The sequence below is a fragment of the Dendronephthya gigantea genome, unplaced genomic scaffold (genome assembly GCF_004324835.1).
Source record: "Dendronephthya gigantea isolate DGI-Jeju-01 unplaced genomic scaffold, DenGig_1.0 000018F, whole genome shotgun sequence".
In the NCBI taxonomy this organism is placed as follows: domain Eukaryota; kingdom Metazoa; phylum Cnidaria; class Anthozoa; order Malacalcyonacea; family Nephtheidae; genus Dendronephthya; species Dendronephthya gigantea.
In genome coordinates, this window is record NW_021163028.1 from 1,299,165 (window position 1) to 1,321,378 (window position 22,214).

The 22,214-nt window shown below is 36.5% G+C and overlaps 1 protein-coding gene and 1 long non-coding RNA gene across 4 annotated transcripts; both read right to left on the reverse strand.

The window, feature by feature from the left end:
• Positions 1-383: 383 nt before the first annotated feature.
• On the reverse strand, positions 384-10,220 carry LOC114520953. 3 transcript variants are annotated; one of them, XM_028541305.1, is made up of 3 exons: positions 10,142-10,220; positions 1,554-1,659; positions 384-1,251 (listed from the first exon to the last, which is right to left on the reverse strand). In XM_028541305.1, exons 2-3 carry the CDS (start codon positions 1,612-1,614, stop codon positions 563-565), a joined length of 750 nt encoding a protein of 249 aa, XP_028397106.1. In that variant the 5' UTR covers positions 1,615-1,659; positions 10,142-10,220; the 3' UTR covers positions 384-562. The 3 variants fall into 3 exon arrangements, with proteins under 3 accessions (XP_028397106.1, XP_028397104.1, XP_028397105.1); XM_028541303.1 differs by lacking the exon at positions 10,142-10,220 and adding an exon at positions 9,290-9,367; XM_028541304.1 differs by lacking the exon at positions 10,142-10,220 and adding an exon at positions 8,447-8,532.
• A 6,364-nt stretch (positions 10,221-16,584) lies between these two features.
• LOC114520921 lies at positions 16,585-20,874 on the reverse strand. Its single transcript, XR_003686740.1, has 3 exons — positions 20,809-20,874; positions 17,967-18,072; positions 16,585-17,672 (listed from the first exon to the last, which is right to left on the reverse strand). It is a non-coding gene; the product is annotated as an uncharacterized LOC114520921 (long non-coding RNA).
• Between the last annotated feature and the right edge of the window lie 1,340 nt (positions 20,875-22,214).

A 22,214-nucleotide genomic window follows, 5' to 3' on the forward strand; every position in this document is an offset into this window, starting at 1 on the left:
TCGTTCAGTTAATGAGGCTACTCGTTCGTTCTCGTTCTACGGTTCAGGTTAATTAATCCAACATGTCTAAACTGCTAATTAAGACACTTGGGGGAAAGGGTAATAATGATTAAATTGAAATGAAAATTAAATTAAAGCAAATTACTTTCAAACAAGACATAACAAATGCAAAATTTAGTGCCTAATGTTTCGTTGTATTGTTCCCAACATCTTCACTTCAGAGCAATTAAACTTATTTGCAAGGATGGGTTCTATATTAGTGCACTAATATTTTAAGACAAGGTTACAATATATATTCAAATAGACGAATAAAAGAAAAGAATGAAGACAACTTGTCAATAGTGTATTAGTCTGATATATAGAACAGAACAGGTCAAGTGGAGTTGTCAAAAATGTTGTCTATTGCTTGCTCTAAGATAAAAGTTTAAAAATTTTCGACAAATAGGAATACACTTTCCAATACGAACAATCAATAGTGTTGTAATATCATTCCTAATATTATCACCACAAGTAGGCCTTTTCCAGAATCATGTTGGAAAGCAACATTGTTATCAGGCGAATCTCATTCGCATGTGCTTATGAATTTGGATCGCTTTATCCTTCTTGTCGAAGAACCACGAAGTACGACGAACTCTTTGACACCGTTCGGGGGGTCCTTGTTTGGCACAAGTTTCTTAATCTCTTGGCGAATTCGTATACTGTCAGTCTCAACTTTCTCTACGTTAAGGTATATCTCAGGACGTAGCAGAATCTCCTTTTCATTTGAAAAAGATGAATATTCTTCTATATCAGTCCCTGTGGCGTCAATTATATGAATAAATGATTTACCACTTCCAAGAAACTCAAACGCGGCTTCTGCATCAGAAGAAGTACTGGCAAATTGGTGGAAAGAAAACTGTGTGCCTTCCACGATAGTTGAACAACGACAGGAACGGTAGAGATTTGAGAACTTTCCAGGACCCAGGAGTATCAAGCCTTCACTTAGTAAATCCCCCGTTGTTTTCCAGATTGGTTCAGGGTTTCCACTTCTGAGATTTTCGTTTAATTTAGCATAAAATGCCTTTCCATCATTATTTTCATATGCTTCACATTCTTGTGTGTATATATTAACCAATTCAACTGCCTTTTTTTCATTTTCAGAAAAGGAGGTAAACGTCGCGCTTTTTTCCTCTGCTTCATTCAAACACGTACTGGAGATGGACAAGTCCTGATATAATTTTGAGATCCGGTTACTGTACGACTGGGCATAAGCTAAAACATAAAGAAACCGATCACAAAAAATATTCAACAGACTTTTATTTAAATTACTTTTTAGCGTGAATTAAACAAGTTAACAGTTTACCATCGTTTATCGATATAACATATAGGCTAAGATATGGGTAATGATGTCTAAGTAAAAAAAATATCATGCAACAGTAAAATTAATATTGTCAGGAATATCATAGGGCAACACGGATGATTAAAGAATCTTTCAGGGCTTTCTTGGAATTTAACCGTTTTCTTGTAGATTTCATGTATTTTTTTCCTGATTGGTTAACACCACATATACTTACAGGAATCTATTGTTAACAGTGAAAGTATAACGAGTAATCCAGTATGTGCAAGATTCGCCATGTGTTCTAGCCGCCTTTTCTATTGCCTCAACGATTTTTATGTTCTCTGCAAAGAAACAAAGGTTTGTATTATAAACTAAAAACATTCGCTATATTATTGGAAAATAATAATCAGAAATCTTATATATATAGCAGATATGATTAAGCGTTAGACAAAAGCAAATTTTTTTGTAGTTTTGAGTGATCTTTACACTTGACAAATACAATATAAATATCACGTGATATAAATTTCAATTTCCACCGGATATCGATTCCATGTTTAAATTATCATTTTTTTGAAAACGAGCTATTTTTCATTTATTAGGGGTGTCTGATCTTGGTAACTATGGTGATTGAAGGTTCCAGAAGTCTTTTTTCACTCAGAGTCAGAGCAACTTGGCTTGCGCAATATGGCATGAAAAGATTTTTACTGATTTTCATATTTCAGAGACCTAAAACTCTATGATAATCGTTCTATGAACTACCTAAACCTCCTAGGTTTGCGGGACATTTAATCAATAATATCCCTCAAAGATTTAGTTTAATAAAGAAGCAAAGACAATCGGCAAAATTTTCTTACAAACATGCAAAATTGCTTGTCTAAGCAGAGCGATATCGCAATTCAAAGTAGCTTGATAATCAACTACCGTCACGCATTGCGCGCTTGAAAGCTAAAAGAGGAGAGGCCTATTAATCAGAAAACCTGTTGCAGCTAAGATTTGAAATAAAGAGGAATTATTGGCATACCAATAAAGAATTTATTGCTTCCTGCACTTGAGATTTAAAGTAGATTAAATACTTTAGTTTAACGCATGAGTAATTTCCTTCGTTCTTCGCTTCGACAAGGTCATTACAGACCGAATTCGACCCGCCCTCCTCTCCGTTTTTTCACGCGAGCTTAATGTAATTGCATATTAGTATATTCGGATGGGCTTTCAGATTAGCCCCATCTTTTCCGTGCGAACTGCTTAGTAATTGAATTTATTGTTCGTTGATTAATAATTAATTTGTTGTTAATTATTCCAACTCTGTGTCTGAGTTGTTTTTTGTACGAGATCTACACCATTTTCAATTCAAATTTGTTAGTGGTCAAATGAAATTTGTATTATATTAAATCGAATGCGTTATAAGAGAAATAAAATTCCCAAAATATCAAATCAGATATGCAGATGGTCAAATTAGCTGCGCAAACTCTTCTAGTCGCAGAGTATTTACGTAAACGGTAAACTATATGGATAACAGTAAACATGATTCATGGCATGGAATACTGTATCGATGAAATATTGCACCATTCCAGGGTAATAATTTCACCTGCTTATATCGTTGCTTAGCTGTTGTACGAACCACGGATTGAATGTCTTGTGGTGTTTTTGCAAGCTATAGCGAAATGATCCAATCTCATTAATCAAGCGAAATTTATACGTATATAGGTATCATATTCCTTAACAATAAATTTAGCATAAATCAGACAGATATGACATTCCTTCGCGGCGGTAAAACGCCCTCAGTTGGCACTCAACTTTCTGTCAATATTGCTTTTAAAAAGTCGGTATTTAATTCTGGAACATATTTTGGAATGATGAACCTTTTCAGAGCAAATTACAGGTATTTAATATGTTCCCCATTGCGCGCTAAACTTCGTTTCTGAAAATGGCGATCTTAGGAATTTCGTTTATTTCCGGAAAATAGAGGGTATTTTCTTAGAATTGCATTTAGCTACAGACATCCGTTATGTCCTTCCAAACATGCCAATTATATGTTCATTGTTTTCAGAGAAAAAAGGATATGATTGTAACATATGCAAGACCTTATTACGACCTCGAAATGTATATGGTAGTTATCTACATTCCCATCAACGAGGCGCGACATTTTGTAACTAAATAACTGGAAAACTACACTGGATCTACATCTTGGTCGTGACTTGAGAAAATACGGTAGATCGCAAAATTACTAAGTTTTATGAGATAGCAAACATACTTCTACGATCTGCATGTGTGTCGTACTTGCCGTAAAGCCTGTTTTCCGCAGGACTTCCTCCTACTTTTTGTCAGTTTGCGCGAATAAATTTGCCTTGTGGAAAACGGGCCTGTAAATATGTCGTTATACTGTCGTGAAGAAAGAATGCAAATTTTTTGGGTATTTGGCAACTTTGGAGAATACATTTAATGCATTTGCACGGCTGCATTGGGAGTAGACGATTGCAATAAGCGCAATTTCTTTCCTGACCCTATTAAATACACACATACTGAGAATCTTTTTGCTATCAAAACAAACGTTTTTATGAGTTCATTCCCTTGCAATACCTCGGTGACTTAATGGAGAACGTTTAACAATTCTGTTTATTTCACCGCGGACTGTTTGCTGATGGTTGTCAAAATGGGCCAGAGAAATCCATGAGAAACTCATCGCCAAAACGATTACCAGCTTTTGATAGTCCATTCTATCTTGTCATCAGTCTACGTCACTACGGATTCACATGAGATGCGCATGTGTGCATCGCCAATCAGTGCTAACGTGTTCGCTGTTCCGCCAAGATAAAAACTTTTTTGCTATAGGGAAAAGTTTATGATCCTTTGGATTTATTGCCAATCGGTTGGTAAGTTTTGTTTATAGAAGGTAAGAACATATTACCACAGTTACCCTTACATGTTGAACGGATTTTTATTTCAGCAAAGTTAGTAAATCGTTTTAAAATCATCGATAAAGACCATATTTCCGACCGCGAAGCAGACAGCCGAGGTCGAGAAAGATCACAAAGCCCGACCCAAAATACACAACTTTGTCATCAGAAAGGTTCACCGAACCGAAAAGAACAACCCTCAGAGGTTAGAAATACGGAAGTTCTTATGAATATTAATGAAAATATGGGCCAGATGGCTTCTTTGTTGTCAACACTTTGCCGCTGTTTACCGGCGTCCAACGACTTGTCAACCGGACAAGACGCCTTCAGATAATCGCGCCAGGCCTCAAAGACGAAAGAAATGTCAAAATGATTCAAATGAATCGACGAGTCCTGATGAGGAAGATCGGTCATATAAAAGGCGATGCCCTCGTGAGGAGGAAGATGAACCAATAAGTATTCATGCTAGTGATGATGATAGTGTCCGCGCGGATACAAATTTGCTTACTGAGCTACAATTCCAACTGGTCACTGACCAACAAGAAGTAGATCACTCAGCTTTAAAAGAACTAGCAAATCTACTTGACGAGGATGAAACGACTGGCCCCGCTATCCAGAAACAATTAGCAGAAATTGTTGATAAACGCTGGGGCACAAAATTAACACCTGAAAAAATCAAGACCCTCACCGAGCGTTATAACACACCTGAAAATGTTTCAAATCTGGTTCCCACGAAGGTAAATAATGAAATATGGCTACTGTTGTCGTCTGCAAAGAAGAAAATGGATCTTCAGTTATCCAATTCACAACAGACTCTTCGCAAAGTAGCTATTTCAATCTTACAAACGGGAGATGAACTTCTTCCTCAAACTAATGGATCCTTAAACAAAAATCTAGCTTCTCGTTCAGTAGATGCTTTAGCAATGCTAGGACATGCAAATTGTGAATTATCGCGACTTTGTCGGGAACAGATACGGTTTGCTATACACCCTGATTATGCCTCCATTTGCAAGGCTGAGATTCCAAATGGTCCCTTACTATTTGGGAATGATCTCCCAAAAAACTTGAAAGAGGCAAAAGAGACAAAGGCTTTGGGCCAAAACCTAACAAATCAGCAAAAGAAACGCCGTACAACATACAGAGCAAAACCCTATAATGCTGAGAAACGACCAAACCACTTCCCTACTAATCGTTATAACAAAGGTCAGAAGGAGTTTTTTTGGAGAGGCCACAATTCAAACCCCAAACGACGGAAGCCCACAATGGAGAACAAGAGAAAATGATTCATTGTTCAGAAAAAATTCGTGAAAATGTAAGTTATTTCCCACAGTTTATACCAACACTTAAAGAATATTTAATTTCCTTATGTCAATCGTTCCAAGGGGGCCAGGTTACACATTGTTGGGATGAGTGGGCAAAAATAACATCAGACAAACACATACTTTCAGATGTTGCTGGGATTAAAATTGAGTGTACTGACACACCAACCCAGCAAAACGTGTATCATATCCCAGATCCTGCTGAGACTACACATATGCAACAGATATTGACCGAGATGTTACACAAGAAAATTGTCAAGTCTGCAAGTAGTCAGCCAGGACAAATTATATCTAGTGCCTTTCTCTGTCCCAAAAAGGACGGCACTTATCGTCTTATCTTAAACCTTAAGAAATTCAATGAACTGAATGAAGTTGTTCAATATCACCATTTTAAAATGGACTCGTTGACAAACATTTAGGTTGATGGATAAAGGATGCTACATGGCATCTATTGATATAAAGGATGCTTACTTTTCATTTGCCATAAGCATGCATGACCAAAGATTTCTTTGTTTTCAATGGGAAGGTCAACTTTATCAATTCACTAGCTTACCAAATGGCCTTTCTTCTGCCGAACCCAGAAATTTACAAAACTCCTAAAAGTTCCTTTATCTCACTTTCATAAACAAGGACACATTTCCTTGGGTCATTTAGACGATTTTTACTTGCAGGGTAAAAGTTTTCAACAGTACTTGGAAAATTTAATAGACACAATTACATTATTTACTAGACTGGGCTTAGTTGTTCATCCTGACAAGTCATGTTTTCTCCCATCACAAGTCATTACAATTTTAGGGTTTACACTAAACTCTTTAACGAGGACTGTTAAACCTACTGAGGAAAAGGTCAAGGGCCTGACACAAGTTTGTAAAAATTTATTAGATGCGAGAGTATCATCAATTCGGGAAGTTGCTCGTGTTATTGGGAAAATTGTATCAACCTTCCCAGGTACAAACTACGGCCCACTTTCATTATAGATATTTGGAAAGTGATAAAACATCTGCTTTAAAATATAACAAAGGAAATTTTGATGCCAGTACGACCTTGTCCACTCCTGCCAAAAAAGAACTTAATTGGTGGATAAGGAACATAGCCACAGAACAAAATAATATTTTACAGGACCCACCAACCCTCCAGATTACTACAGATGCTTCATTATCTGGATTGGGTGCTGAATGTCAAGGCATTTCAACTGGGAGGCAATGGACACTTGCAGAAGCAAAGCATCACGTAAATTATTTAGAACTACTTGCTTCATTTCTAGGTTTACAAACCTTTGCTAAAGACAAACACAATATTCATACCCGCCTTAGGTTGGATAACACTACGGGAGTCACTATTTTGAACCACATGGGCACAAGTCATTCGGAGAAATGTAATAAACTTTGTAAGGATATATGGGAGTGGTGTATTACACGACATATTTGGATAAGTGCTTCTTACATTCCTGGCGTGCTTAATACAATAGCAGATACTGAATCCCGATGTAAAAATAACAATTTAGAATGGATGGTAGACCCACAGGTTTTAAGTGGTGCACTGACAAAATTGTCTTTCACTCCAGAAATTGATTTATTTGCTTCTAGAGTAAAATAAACAGTTTCCGATATATGCATCATATAGACCAGATCCCAAAGCTGTTGCTATTGATGCTTTTACAATGCAATGGAAAAACCTAAAACTATATGCTTTTCCTCCATTTAGTGTCATTCCATTAGTATTAAACAAGATATGTCAAGAAAAAGCCGAGGGGATAGTCGTTATTTCGGATTGGACAACACAATATTGGTATCCCAAAGCAATGCAGTTACTCAAAGAACCTCCGATAAAACTAAAGCCACGCAAAACGCTCCTTCAGCTACCACAAGATCCACAAGCGATACACCCAATGCATGCCAGTCTAACTTTACTAGTTTGTCTCTTGTCAGCGAGAGCTTAAACCAATATTCGTTTACGGACCGGATACGACTAAAGACATTTTAATGTCTTCCTGGAGAGTAGGAACGATGAAACAATACAACACATATTTAAAAAAATGGGAGGAATATTGCGAAGAAAACAAAATATCGAAATTCAATCCTGGATTAGATGCGGCTATCGAGTTCCTGACTTTACTTTCTAAGACGGGACTGGGTTACAGCGCTATGAATACGGCTCGATCAGCATCCTTCGTTCCGGACTGATGACAAGACAGAATTACAATCAAACTTCAACTTGCAGGTAAGTCTCGTTTAATTATCAATTTTAGTACAAAAATAACATATGCTATAGCTAAAGAGATGAAATAAGAAGAAAGGTTATTTGTAGGATTCAGTAAAGCCATGCAGGTAAATAACTGTATTTGGCAACGAAACTTCGTAGAATACGGCGTTAATGACGTAAATGTAAACGTAAATGACATAAAAGTTCTCAAATTATAATTTCTTCTATTTTAGAACGAGGTCCCATTTGCGCGATACCGGATTGCCGACAGAAGAAGCCAAATTCAGTAGGTAATAAAAAACAGTGACGATTTTTTATGTCCGACACCGAAATAATTGTACTAAATCTATCAAATTAATAGGCATTTGCTAATGACCGTTGCTGCGTATCAACGTCAAACGATGTCGTGACAAGTGAATTCGGTAACGTGTAAACGAAGCCTGAGAACATGCCATTAAAAGAGAATTAAAACTAAAGATTGCCCAGAGTTCAAATTAAGTGCATTTTGGAACGTAGAGAATATTATTCATATTCTAATTTTTAATAAGACTTCTTAATTTTGGAAATTATACATCATTAAATGTCTGCATGAGATTTGCAATCGCTTTACTCCCTTTAGTCACAACAAAATTCCATGCTATAGAGCTTTATACAGAAGACAAACAAAAAAGAAACAAACTGAGCTACTAAAAGACAGAAACGATACGCATTACCTGTGGCTGTGTAATGTTTAGAAGTTTCTCCAGTTGAACAATATTTAGAAACGGTTGCAAAGCAATTAATATCTGATGTAACCTTTGTAACGAGAAAATGTTAACGAACATGCAGTATTATTGTTCACAGATTATGATGACGCGACCGATTAGAAATCTGCCCCCTAATGTTACTCACTGAAGCGATTTACTCAACACCTGATGCTCTTTTACTGGGCCGTGCACATGCATTAAACGCATGAAAGAATTTAATTGTAAGTAAACGACATGCACCTTCCTAAGGTCAGAAATACGTAAATACTAAAAATTGATACGAGCGAGCAAACCAACTTATGAATTTCCGTGCAGGATTGCGTGATCCATGCACGAGGGATGTTGCGAGATTTCCGGAAAGTTAAAAAACACGAGCCACATGCTAGAGTTTTTTTACGCTTTTCGAAATTCGACGATTTTTTTTATGTCCGACACCTGAATAATTATACTAAATCTATCAAATTAATAGGCATTTGCTAATGACCGTTGCTGCGTATCAACGTCAAACGATGTCGTGACAAGTGAATTCGGTAACGTGTAAACGAAGCCTGAGAGCATGCCACGAAATGAGACTTAAAACTAAAGATTGCCCAGAGTTCAAATTAAGTGCATTTTGGAACGTAGAGAATATTATTCATATTCTAATTTTTAATAAGACTCCATAATTTTGGAAATCATACATCATTAAATGTCTTCATGAGGTTTGCAAATCGCTTTACTTCCTTGAGCACAACAAATTCCATGATATACAGAAGACAAGCAAAAAGAAACAAACTGAGCTACTAAAAAGACAAGAACGATACGCATTACCTGTGGCTGTGTAATGTTTAGTAATTTCTCCAGTTGAACAATATTTAGAAACGGTTGCAAAGCAATTAACATCTGATCTAACCTTTGTAACGAGAAAATGTTAACGAACATGCAGTATATTATTGTTCACAGATTATGATGACGCGACCGATTAGAAATCTGCCCCTAATGTTACTCACTGAAGCGATTTATTCAACACCTGATGCTCTTTTACTGGGCGTGCACATGCATTAAACGCATGAAAGAATTTAATTGTAACTGAACGACATGCACCTTTCCTGAGGTGAGAAATATGTAAATACTGAAAATTGACACGAGCAAGCAAACCAACTTATGAATTTGCGTGCAGGATTGCGATCCATGCACGAGGGATGTTGCGAGATTTTCGGAAAGTTAAAAAACACGTGCCACGTGCTAGAGTTTTTATACGCTTTCCGAAAGTCGACGATTTTTTTATGTCCGACACCTGAGTAATTATACTAAATCTATCAAATTAATACGTATTTGCTGATGACCGTTGCTCCGTATCAACGTCAAACAATGTCGTGACAAGTGAATTTGGTAACGTGTAAACGAAGCTTGAGAACATGCCATGAAATGAGAATTAAGACTAAAGATTGCCCAGAGTTCAAATTAAGTGCATTTCGGAACGTAGAGAGTATTATTCATATTCTAATTTTTAATAAGACTCCTTAATTTTGAAAATTTTATACAACATTAAATGTCTTCATGCGATTTGCAATTGCTTCACTCCCTTTAGCCACAACAAATTCCATGCTAGAGCTTTATACAGAAGACAAACAAAAAAGAAACAAATTGAGCTACTAAAAAGACAAGAACGATACGCATTACCTGTGGCTGTGTAATGTTTAGTAATTTCTCCAGTTGAACAATATTTATATAGGAACGGTTGCAAAGCAATTAACATCTGATCTAACCTTTGTAACGAGAAAATGTTAACGAACATGCAGTATATTATTGTTCACAGATTATGATGACGCGACCGATTAGAAATCTGCCCCCTAATGTTACTCACTGAAGCGATTTATTCAACACTGATGCTCTTTTACTGGGCGTGCACATGCATTAAACGCATGAAAGAATTTAATTGTAACTGAACGACATGCACCTTTCCTGAGGTGAGAAATATGTAAATACTGAAAATTGACACGAGCAAGCAAACCAACTTATGAATTTGCGTGCAGGATTGCGATCCATGCACGAGGGATGTTGCGAGATTTTCGGAAAGTTAAAAAACACGTGCCACGTGCTAGAGTTTTTATACGCTTTCCGAAAGTCGACGATTTTTTTATGTCCGACACCTGAGTAATTATACTAAATCTATCAAATTAATACGTATTTGCTGATGACCGTTGCTCCGTATCAACGTCAAACAATGTCGTGACAAGTGAATTTGGTAACGTGTAAACGAAGCTTGAGAACATGCCATGAAATGAGAATTAAGACTAAAGATTGCCCAGAGTTCAAATTAAGTGCATTTCGGAACGTAGAGAGTATTATTCATATTCTAATTTTTAAAAAGACTCCTTAATTTTGAAAATTTTATACAACATTAAATGTCTTCATGCGATTTGCAATTGCTTCACTCCCTTTAGCCACAACAAATTCCATGCTAGAGCTTTATACAGAAGACAAACAAAAAAGAAACAAATTGAGCTACTAAAAAGACAAGAACGATACGCATTACCTGTGGCTGTGTAATGTTTAGTAATTTCTCCAGTTGAACAATATTTATATAGAAACGGTTGCAAAGCAATTAACATCTGATCTAACCTTTGTAACGAGAAAATGTTAACGAACATGCAGTATTATTGTTCACAGATTATGATGACGCGACAATTAGAAAATTGCCTCCTAATGTTACTCACTGAAGCGATTTATTCAACACCTGATGCTTTTTTACTGGGTCGTGCACATGCATTAGACGCATGAAAGAATTTAATTGTAAGTAAACGACATGCACCTTTCCTGAGGTGAGAAAATTAATAGTAAATACTGAATTTCCGTGCAGGATTGCGTGATCCATGCACGAGAGATGTTGCGAGATTTTTGGAAAGTTAAAAAACACGAGCCACATGCATGCCAGAGTTTTTTTACGCTTTCCGAAAGTCGACGATTTTTTATGTCCGACACCTGAGTAATTATAGTAAATCTCTCCGTATCAACGTCAAACGATGTCGCACTGTTATTTTCAGGGGCTATTTTAACACCCCCTAATTGCATTTTAGGTCATGTTAAATTTTGGTGCTATTTTAACACCACTTTTAGAGTTATATTAACTCCTCGGTGGAGTAACGAGGTCTTCGAACGTTGATTAGTATGCAAAAATAATCCCATCTAGAGGAGTTAGAGGAATTAACTCCATTTTAGGAGTTAAATTCCTCTCATTATATATTCGTAATGGAGATTTGAAAACAAGGAGTGAAGATTGGTGATGCACATCGCGTTAATGATGTTAATGATTTGACGTTATTATTATTTTATATTATTATTTATACTCTATAGTTTAACAGGTTGACTTGTTCAGCTGCTGTAAAAGTCAGTGGCTGGTATCCTACAAGGACCTGTGTTTACAGATAATATGCTACTATAAAACTCTATTAAGAAAGTGTTTATAAAAAGTCAAATTAAGTCGATTAATATAGTTCCAAACTACTAAGAATGTGCTTCATATATATAAAAATAAAATTATATGTACAAGTGCTTCAAGTTCTGTTTAAAAACAGCAACTGATTTTTCGGTCTTTAGTTCTTTCGGAAGTTTGTTAAACAACAAACTCCCTTGAAATTTAAAGGTCTTCCTTCCTACTTCAGTTTTTACTCTCGGAATAACCAGAGAGCACCCATCTCCTCTTGTATTCTTTCCATGTTCGAGAACTTTAAAATAGGTGTGGAATTGTGACGGAGATACACATTGTATAGATTTATGCACATCTATATGAGGATCTGCTCATCAATGAAGGCACCAACTGGTTTCCATTCTGTTGTCACTCGGTTGGGGCATACGATACGCTTTCCTCGGTCCTGGATTGCCTGAAATTTCTTTATCTGATAGTTTGGAAGCCCCAGGTATACAGTTGGACAATATGTTATTATTGGCTGAATCATGCTGTGGTACACTTTTCCAGCTGTAGCAGATGTTAGATTAGGTCTAATACGTTTCAGTAACTTTAGCCTCGATGATGCCTTTTTGTAGGTTGTATCCAAATGTTCATGTAGGTTTAGATGTTGATCTAATAATACTCCCAAATACATGTATTTTGTTGCTTCATTCACCTTCTCTCCGTTTATACTTACATTGTTTTTTTGCGGTTCCTTACTCAGCTTCTTCGCCGTTCCAAATAAGACAAAATCTGTTTTTCCATTCTTTAGATTGAGCGTCAGGTGTTTTTTTCATCCATATCGCAATTCGATTTACTTCCTCATTTAATTAAGGTACTTTCATATATCGAAGCATTCTTGTCACTGAAATAAATAAAGTGTCATCTGCTAAGAATGATTTTACATTGTGATAAATCGGTGCCTACATCATTAATTAGTAGCGCAAACATGAGAGGGCCAAGGATGGAGCCTTGGGGTACTCCGTGGGTAATATGGTTTTCTTCTGATAACGTCCCTTCGAAGTTTACAACCTGAGTTCGAGCAAACAGATAACTTGATACCCACAGTAGCTCAACATCATTAATGCCATAAGAGGGTAGTTTATTAAGGAGACGTGCGTGATTCACTGTATTAGACGCCTTTCGTAAGTCGAGAAGCACAGCTCCTGTCAACTGTTGATTGTCCATGTTTGTTCTAATGTCGTCCATGAGGATTGCCACGGCGTGCTTGGTTGATCGTTTTCGACGAAATCCAAACTGCGATTTATTAAGAAGTTTGTGTTCCTCGAGGTAGTATGAGTGACAGGCGATTATAGACGATTCTTTCCAGTACTTTTGAGAACACTGGTAGCACTGAAATGGGTCGATAGTTGTCAAGAGCGGTTTTATCTTCTGACTTATAAATTGGTGATATCTTGGCGATTTTTTCAGTGGTTGGAAAAAGTCCGCACGTCAGGCTACGGTTTATAAGAGTGGTTAATGGCATGGCAAGTTCCTCTGCAGCGTCTTTGACTAGCTTGGGAGGAATATTATCCAAACCAGCGGCTTTCGAGGCGCTGATTGACTTTAAGACTCCCAATACTTCTTGGTAATACGTGCCACTAAAGTGAAATCGATGGCTGTCCGGGTTCACTTTAGCTGGAAGATCATTCATAAAATTAGGTTGCGACCAGGCAGGGTCTACGAAATTCAGTAGCGATGGCTTGACTATCGAGGTTACGTGCGTGAAGTATCTGCAGAATGCCTTTAAGATAATTTGTTTATCGGAGACAGGTTTATTTGCTATCATAAATGTTTTGCTTATACAGACTTTTTATCTTTAACTGGGTAACATTTTTTAACCTGGCGCCAGAAATCCTTCGGATTTAGATCATTCTCCATAAAGATTGATCGTTCGTAGTTGGCCTTTGCTTTTCGTATGGCGTATGTTGTTTGATTTCTCAGCCTCCGATAGTTGCTCCAATGTTCTGGTTTGTTCGTGCGCTTGGCACTACGCAGCTGATAATCACGCTTGTGTATCATCTGTTTAAGATCCCTCGTTAGCCAGGGACAGTCCTTACCACGAACGATTCTTTCTGTGAGAGGAGCATGTTGGTCGATAATGTTTTTGATGATAGTTTTGAACTAGTCCCATGCAGTATTAAAGTCTGTGTGAAATATCACGTCAAACCATCGTTGATTTCTAAGGTTGTCTTTAAACGCTGTGGCGGAATCATTTTTGTAGTTTCGGACAAAAATTTTTCTCGGAAGATATTTTATACAATTTGTTTTCCTGATCACACCGGTAAGATAGTGGTCGCTAATTCCAACTTTATTTACAAAAGCTTTCATAAAGTTCTCTTTATGTGTTGTTAACACAATGTCTATGAGCGAACTTGTATTTTCTGTGACTCTTGTGGGTTGGATCATTTGTTTCAGGCCATTGATTTTTATTATATCTTTCAGGTTTCTATTGTCGGTACGTTTAGAATAATCACAGTTCATGTCACCCAGGAGAATAATTTCTTTATTGTCCATTGTTGCAGTTGTTAGCATATTATTGAATTCATTGTCAAAATTCTTATTCAAATAGTTCGATGAATTCGGAGGGCGATATGCAATGCAAATGAGTATTGACTGAGAGTTTTTAATAAAAATCTCAATCCATATTGCCTCGATAAGTTGGCTTTCGAGATCTGTTCTTCGTTGAAAGTTTAAATCATCGCGGATATATACATATACTCCTCCTCCCGTGCCATTTTTTCTGTCATACCTCACGCCGGTGTAGCCATCAATTCGAATTTCAGTGATGCTTTCAGTGATGCCAAAAATATGAATATTTTTGTTTTGGCTGTCCAGCAACAACTGGATCGCATTTATTTTTGAAAGCATGCCATTCCCGTTTTTATGTAATATCTTCATCCCCCTATTTGCCGTTAACGATCGAAGTTCTTTATAGCAATCGTTGTTGGTTTGATTAGTTTCCTCAGGTTGTATATGACACACACGGCAGTATAACTCTTCGTCGAAGTTTTCTATCATACACTTTGCATGGAAGTATTCACAACAGGTTTTGCATTTTGCTTTAAGTTGATTTCTTCGGATGTCTTTTACACAGGTAATACAAGTAAAGCGAGGACCTGGGTTTAGTTCAATGTCGCCAGCAAGTAAGACTAGAAGTTTCACTAGTCCTTTCGACTTAATATGTAAACCAGAGCTGTACTTATATGCCCATATTGATCCGTACACATGCAAATTATTCCTTTTCAAGGATGATTTTATCCTCTGGAAGTGCTGAGTAGCATACCGATTCATTTGTGTATGATTTCTTTTTAATAGCAAGAATACAATACAGGAATATCGATAGTTTCAAGAGCAACAGCATCCCAACAGCAGGATGGGAAAGCCTAAAGCGTCTATGATTTGACGTTAATCATTATTGAACTTGAACAAAAATCTTGTATTGAAATAATTTACTAAATGAGAATGCGTGATGAAAAGAATGCATCAAATAGTTTTGGAAAGTTTAATATAAACTATAAATGTCATAGAATCAACCGAAAAATTTAAATGTTACTCACTAATGCGATTTATTCAACACCTGATGCTATTTAACTGGGCCGTGCACATGCACTAAACACATGAGGGAATTTTATTGTAAGTAAACGACATGCAACTTTCCCAAGGTGAGAAACATGTAAATACTGAAAATTGATACGAGCGAACAAACCAACTTCTTTTATCTTGTCCGTAGTTGTTGGTTACTAAAGGATTACAAAGTGGGTTTCCGTGCAGGATTTCGTGATCCATGCATGCACGAGGGATGTTGCGAGAATTTCGGAAAGCATAACATCCACAGAGCATGGATCACGCTATTCTGCACGAAAAAAACTTTTGGTATTTGTTTTATAAAATAACGTACTATGGTGATATTTTGAAAATCCCGCGAGGCTTTTAAATTCCTCGTGCAAGATTGCCTGATCCTGCACGGCTATTGACCAATGAAATTGCATGTTCCACTGTACTTATTATATAATACCAGGACCCAGGTAACACATAGTTACCTCCTACAGCTATGGCATGTGGGACATCTCATCGACGGCGCGGAGACTGTGGCGAAGGATATACCATGCACCACTTCCTAGACGATGATATTTCACCTCAACCGGAGTCCTAGAAATTTACGCCTTAATCGAGCGATTATTCCAGTTTTTTAGCTAGTTAACAGCATAAAAGTTGGTATAAATAATGCACCGTTAAAAACAATACTTGCTGAACGAACATTCCAACAGTTTCGCCTAGCATCATGCACTCGATGCCAAATGTTTAGTTCAAATGACAGTTAAAATTGCTTCAAAAATATCTTCAACTCGAATCATACCTACGAGAATTTGTTTAAAATATGACCCCACATTATTTTAAACCGAATCAAAGTCATGTGGTGGGATAATTAAACTTGTTCTATAGCCAATAGAAATCGCCTATATGAACAATTGTGAACCGTACTCTCCTTCAGTTAATGAGGCTACTCGTTCGTCCTCGTTCTACGGTTCAGGTTAACTAATCCAACATGTCTAAACTAGCGATTAAAACACTTGAGGGAAAGGGAAATTTTAAATGAAATTAAATTGAAATGAAAATTAAATTAAAGCAAATTACTTTCAAACAAGACATAACAAATGCAAAATTTATTGGTTAATGTTTCGTTGTATTGTTCCCAACATCTTCACTTCAGAGCAATTAAACTTATTTGCAAGGATGGGTTCTATATTAGTGCACAAATATTTTAAAACGAGGTTACAATATATATTCAAATAGATGAATAAGAGAAAAGAATGAAGACAACTTGTCAGTAGTGCATTAGTCTGATATATAGAACAGAACAGGTCAAGTGGAGTTGACCTGGTTGAACAAAAGTATAAAAATGTTGCCTATTGCATGCTCTACGATAAAAGTTTAAAAATTGTCGACATATAGGAATATACTTTCCGATACGAACAATCAATAGTGTTGTAATATCATTCCTAATATTATCACCACAAGTAGGCCTTTTCCCGAATCATGTTGGAAAGCAACATTGTTATCAGGTGAATGGCATTCGCATGTGCTTATGAATTTGGATCGCTTTATCCTTCTTGTCGAAGAACCACGAAGTACGACGAACTCTTTGACACCGTCCGGGGGGTTCTTGTTTGGCACAAGTTTCTTAATCTCTTCCCGAATTCGTGTACTGTTAGTTTCAACTTTCTCTACGTAAAGGTATATCTCAGGGCGTAGCAGAACCTCCTTTTCATTTGGATAAGATGAATATGCTTCTATATTAGTCCCTGTGGCGTTAAATATATGAATAAATGATTTACCCTTTTTAAGAAATTCAAATGCGGCTTCTGCATCAGTAGAAGTACTGCCAAATTGGTGGAAAGAGAACTCTGTGCCTTCCATGATTGAACACCAACAGGCACGATAGAGATTTGAGAACTTTCCAGGACCCAGGAGTATCAAGCCTTCACTTAGTAAATCAGCCGTTGTTTTCCAGATTGGTTGAGGATTCCCACTTCTGAGGTTGGCGTTTAATTTAGCATAAAATGCCTTTCCACCACTATTTGCATAATTATGCTTTACATTCTTGTGTGTATATATTAACCAATTCAACTGCCTTCTTTTTATCTTCAGAAAAGGAGGCAAACGTCGCGCTTTTTTTCTCTGCTTTATTCAAACATGTATCAGAGATGGACAAGTTCTGAAATAAATTTGAGATCCGGCTGCTGTACGACTGGGCATAAGCTAAAACATAAAGAAACCGATCACAAAAATATTCAACAGACTTCAATTACTTTTTCGCGTGCATTAAACAAGTTAACTGTTTACCATCGTTTATCGATAGTACAAATAGGCTAAGATATGGGTAATGATTTTTAAGTGAAAAAATATCATGCAACAGTAAATATTGTTAGGAATATCATAGGGCGACACGGATGAATAAAGAATCTCTCGGGGCTTTCTTGAAATTTAACCGCTTTCTTGTAGATTTCTTGTGTTTTTGTTCATGGATGGTAAATACCATGCACATTTACTTACAGGAATCTATTGTTAACAGTGAAAGTATAATGAGTAATCCAGCATGTGCAAGATTCGCCATGTGTTCTAGCCGCCTTTTCTATTGCCTCAACGATTTTTATGTTCTCTGCAAAGAAACAAAGGTTTGTATTATAAACTAAAAACATTCGCTATATTATTGGAAAATAATATTCGAAAAACTTATGTATATATAGCAGATATATTCTACTGATTGAATTATCTTTTGTAGTTTTGAGTGATCGTTACACTTGACAAATACAATATAAATATCACGTGATATATTCCATGTAAAATTATCATATTTTTGAAAACGAGCTTTTTTTTTATTTATTAGGGGTCTGATCTTGGTAACTATGGTGATTGAAGGTTTCCAGAAGTCTCTTTTCACTCAGACCAACTTGGCTTGCAATGTGGCATGAGGAGATTTTTACTGATTTTCATATTTCAGAGACCGCGGAAGATCCTGATTAACCTATAAACCGGGACATTTAATCACTAATATTCCTCAAAGCATGCATTTACTTATAATAAAAATACGAAATTTTGTGAAAATGTTATTTTTAAAAGTCAGTCAAAAAACGCCTGGGAAATACGTGTTTTCCCAATGGACCTTTCCCATTTGGCCTTTCAAGCCCGCAGAGCCTGACGTTAGTTGATTATCAAGGTCAATTTGAGTTTTGATTTCGCAATGTTCCGGAGCGATTTAGTTTAGCAAAGAGAATCGGCAAGATTTTCTTACAAACATGCAAAATTGATAGTCTAAGCAGAGTGATGTCGCAATTCAAAGTAGCTTGATAGTCAACTACCGTCACGCATTGCGCGCTTAAAAGCTAAAAGAGGAAAGGCCTATTTATCAGAAAACGAGACTAACGAGTTGCAGCTAAGATTTGAAATAAAGAGGAATTATTGGCATACCAATAGAGAAATTATTGCTTCCTGCACTTTAGACTCAATTTAGATTAAATACTTTAGTTTGACGCATGAGTAATTCCCTTCGTTCTTCGCTTCGACAAGGTCATTACAGATCGAAATCGACCCGCCCTCCTCCCCGTTTTCTCACGCGAGCTTGATGTAATTATATATTAGTATAATATTATTCGGAAGGGCGTTTAAATTAGCCCCACCTTTTCTATGCGAACTGCATAGTAATTGAATTTATTGTTTGTTGATTAATACAAATTTCTTGTTAATTAAAAATTAATAAATCGGTATGTGCGTTATACAATTACGCACATTGCCAAAATTATTCCAACTCTGTGTCTCAGTTGTTTTTTGTACGAGATTTACACCATTTTCAGTTCAAATTTGTTAGTGGTGAAATGAAATTTGTATTATGTTAAATCGAATGCGCAATACGAGAAATAAAATTCCCAAAATGTCAAATCAAATATGCAGATGAAAATTAGCTGCGTGAAAGGTCATTTCAAATTCAAATAAGATCAAACCTTTTGTGCAAAGAATTAAGTCTAATTTGCATGAATAAAATCAAATTAGTTGTTTATCAAATCAAATAGCCATTTGCTCAACGAAGTGAGTTAATTAACTCCTTGTTGGCTATATAAACGATGTTTGGTGGCAAATAGTACCAGAACCGAAGCGAAGCATGGCGAAGTACCAAAAATATGACGATGCGACAAAACGACCGGTGGTACAGTGCTTTTTAGAAGGAGAAGATTGACAAGTAACCAAGTAACCACAAGAGAGAATAGTATTCCATGCTCAACCGCTCATGGGTCAGGAAGAAACAGAGAGACAGAGAGAGGATGAAAATTACTAAAGAACATAAGCAATTATTAGAGGAACAAATAAACGAGAACCCCTGCCTGACTTTAAAAGAGTTACAGGCGAAACTTGCTAGAGAGATTGGTTTAACAGTTTGCCTCACAACTGGTAATGCTGTCAACGGAATGATCATGTAGTACTCATATAAAAAACACCGTTATGAGCGAGCAACCATGAATTCGGGCAAGATGAAACAAACCTCAACGTTTGGTGCACTCGTTCAAATGGACGGAGCCGAGTTGAGCTGTTGCACATCCAAGGGACAAAACATTCATGTTATAATATTGGTGCAAGTGAGCAATCTGTATAGGGGTAGTCCATTATACCATCGGAAAAGGAAGCTTTAAGAAAGAGGATTTCGTTGCGTGGTTGCAGGAGCTTATTAATACATACGCTGCCAAAGGCATTGCCAATGAAGAACTTGCCATTGTCATTGTCATTGACAACGCCACTGCGCATATAGCAGAGCGGAGACCATAATCGACACAAATCCTGCATGGGTACAAGTGATACATTTGGGCCCGTATCGAAGCGTGTTGGCCGATAAAAGTACGATAACTGAGTTATCTGCAAGTGAGCCTGCGGTTGCTAACAAACGGTATTCATTTGAATGTCAGTTATGTATTAATAAATGATGTATTTTTGGATGTTGCTATTAAATAAGGTTTTTCATTCGTTAATACTATGTTTACTATTCCTCAAATGTATAATAAAACAATTATTGAATTCGGTTTTTGTGATATGCAGAGTTATCAAGGCTATAATTGTTTATAAGTTTCAGATTACAAATCCACAAATACAAAAGATAAAATGCTAACCTTCGCGATCAGCATATATTTACTTACATGCAGCCTCTTTCTATATACGAGTTTGTGAACTAAAACTATGTATTTTCGTTGTGAACTGGTTCTGAGACGCGGCCCCCGCGTACGTCTTCTATCAGGAAAAATGTTTTTGTTTAAGTAATTCCTTTAAATATAGAATGCTCATAAAATTCCATAAGCAAAACAAGACAGGAGATATAGCTAAAATATATGAGAAAAATAAGATATTTGCTTACCCTGTGATATGTATCGATTTCACCAGCGCTTCTGTTTTACACTCTTCTAGTCGCGGAGTATTTACGTAAACCTATATATGGATATAAGAGTAATCATGATTCATGGCATCTTCATGTCATGGAATACTCTATAAATGAAATATTGCACCATTCCAGGGTAATAATTTTACCTGTTTATCGTTGCTTAGCTGTTGTGCGAACCACGGATTGAATGTCTTATGGTGTTTTTGCAAGCTATAGCGAAATGATCCAATCTTCTCAATCAAGTGAAATTTATACGTACAGGTATCATACTCCTTAACAATAAATTTAGCATAAATCATACAGATAAGACATTCCTTCGCAGCGGTAGCTAATACGCCCCCAATTGGCACTAAACTTCCTCTCAATATTGCTTTTAAAAAGTCGGTATTTCTGGAACATATTTTGGAGTGATGAACCTCCTCAGAGCAAATTGCAGCTGGTATTTAATATGTTCCCCATTGCGCGCTAAACTTCGTTTCTGAAAGTTGCGATCTTAGGAATTTGATTTATTTCCTGAAAATAGAGGATATTTTCTTTATTATAGGTTGTTACCTCAAAGAAAATTACTCCTGGTACTTAATATGGTCCGGAATGCGCCAAAACCTTTAATACCTATAATACCGTACGGCATTTGGGCATAATAGCATTTTGTATACTTCGTGTTTCCTCTTAATTAATATGCTGTATATCTTTAAGGATACCATGCTTCAAGTCTAGTATAAATTGTAGCATTTGAATAGGGCTGTCATAAATCAGAAATTTTCCCAACCGTCCCAACCATTTTCCACGGCTATCAGATTTATTTGGCATATTAAATGTCCTTTGGAATTCTGCTCGTTTGCCGCCAAACAAAAAACCTTTTCGGCAAACCTAGGATATATATGCAGTATTTCCGCAATGAGACTCACTCCTAAATGTTTATTTTACATCCGTTCCAGTCGTTTGGATTGACCAAATAGTCGGTCGTCCATACAGAAATCTTTAAAAGAAACCTCACTTGTCAGATAAATCTCTACGAAAATTAATTGGAAGAAATAATTTATCTTGCTCCACTTTGTGGCTTCATAACTTTCAGTATAACTGAGTGGGAGATTATACTGGAATGCAGTGAAACAAAGGCGTTCGATAGCAGAACTGCATTTAGCTACAGACATCCGTTATGTCCTTCCAAACATGCCATAATAATTATATGTTCATTGTTTTGTATGATTTACACAAGAAAGAAGGTAATACATGATCGCAGTTTATTAAACTATTTAATAAAACCGCGCTGTTTAAAGCTTCGGATCAATTACACTCCACGAAATAGCATGCTGTTTTCATTTTTCAACGCTGATAGAGCTGTCCTTGGTTATATTGATCACGATTTAATGAAATAAATA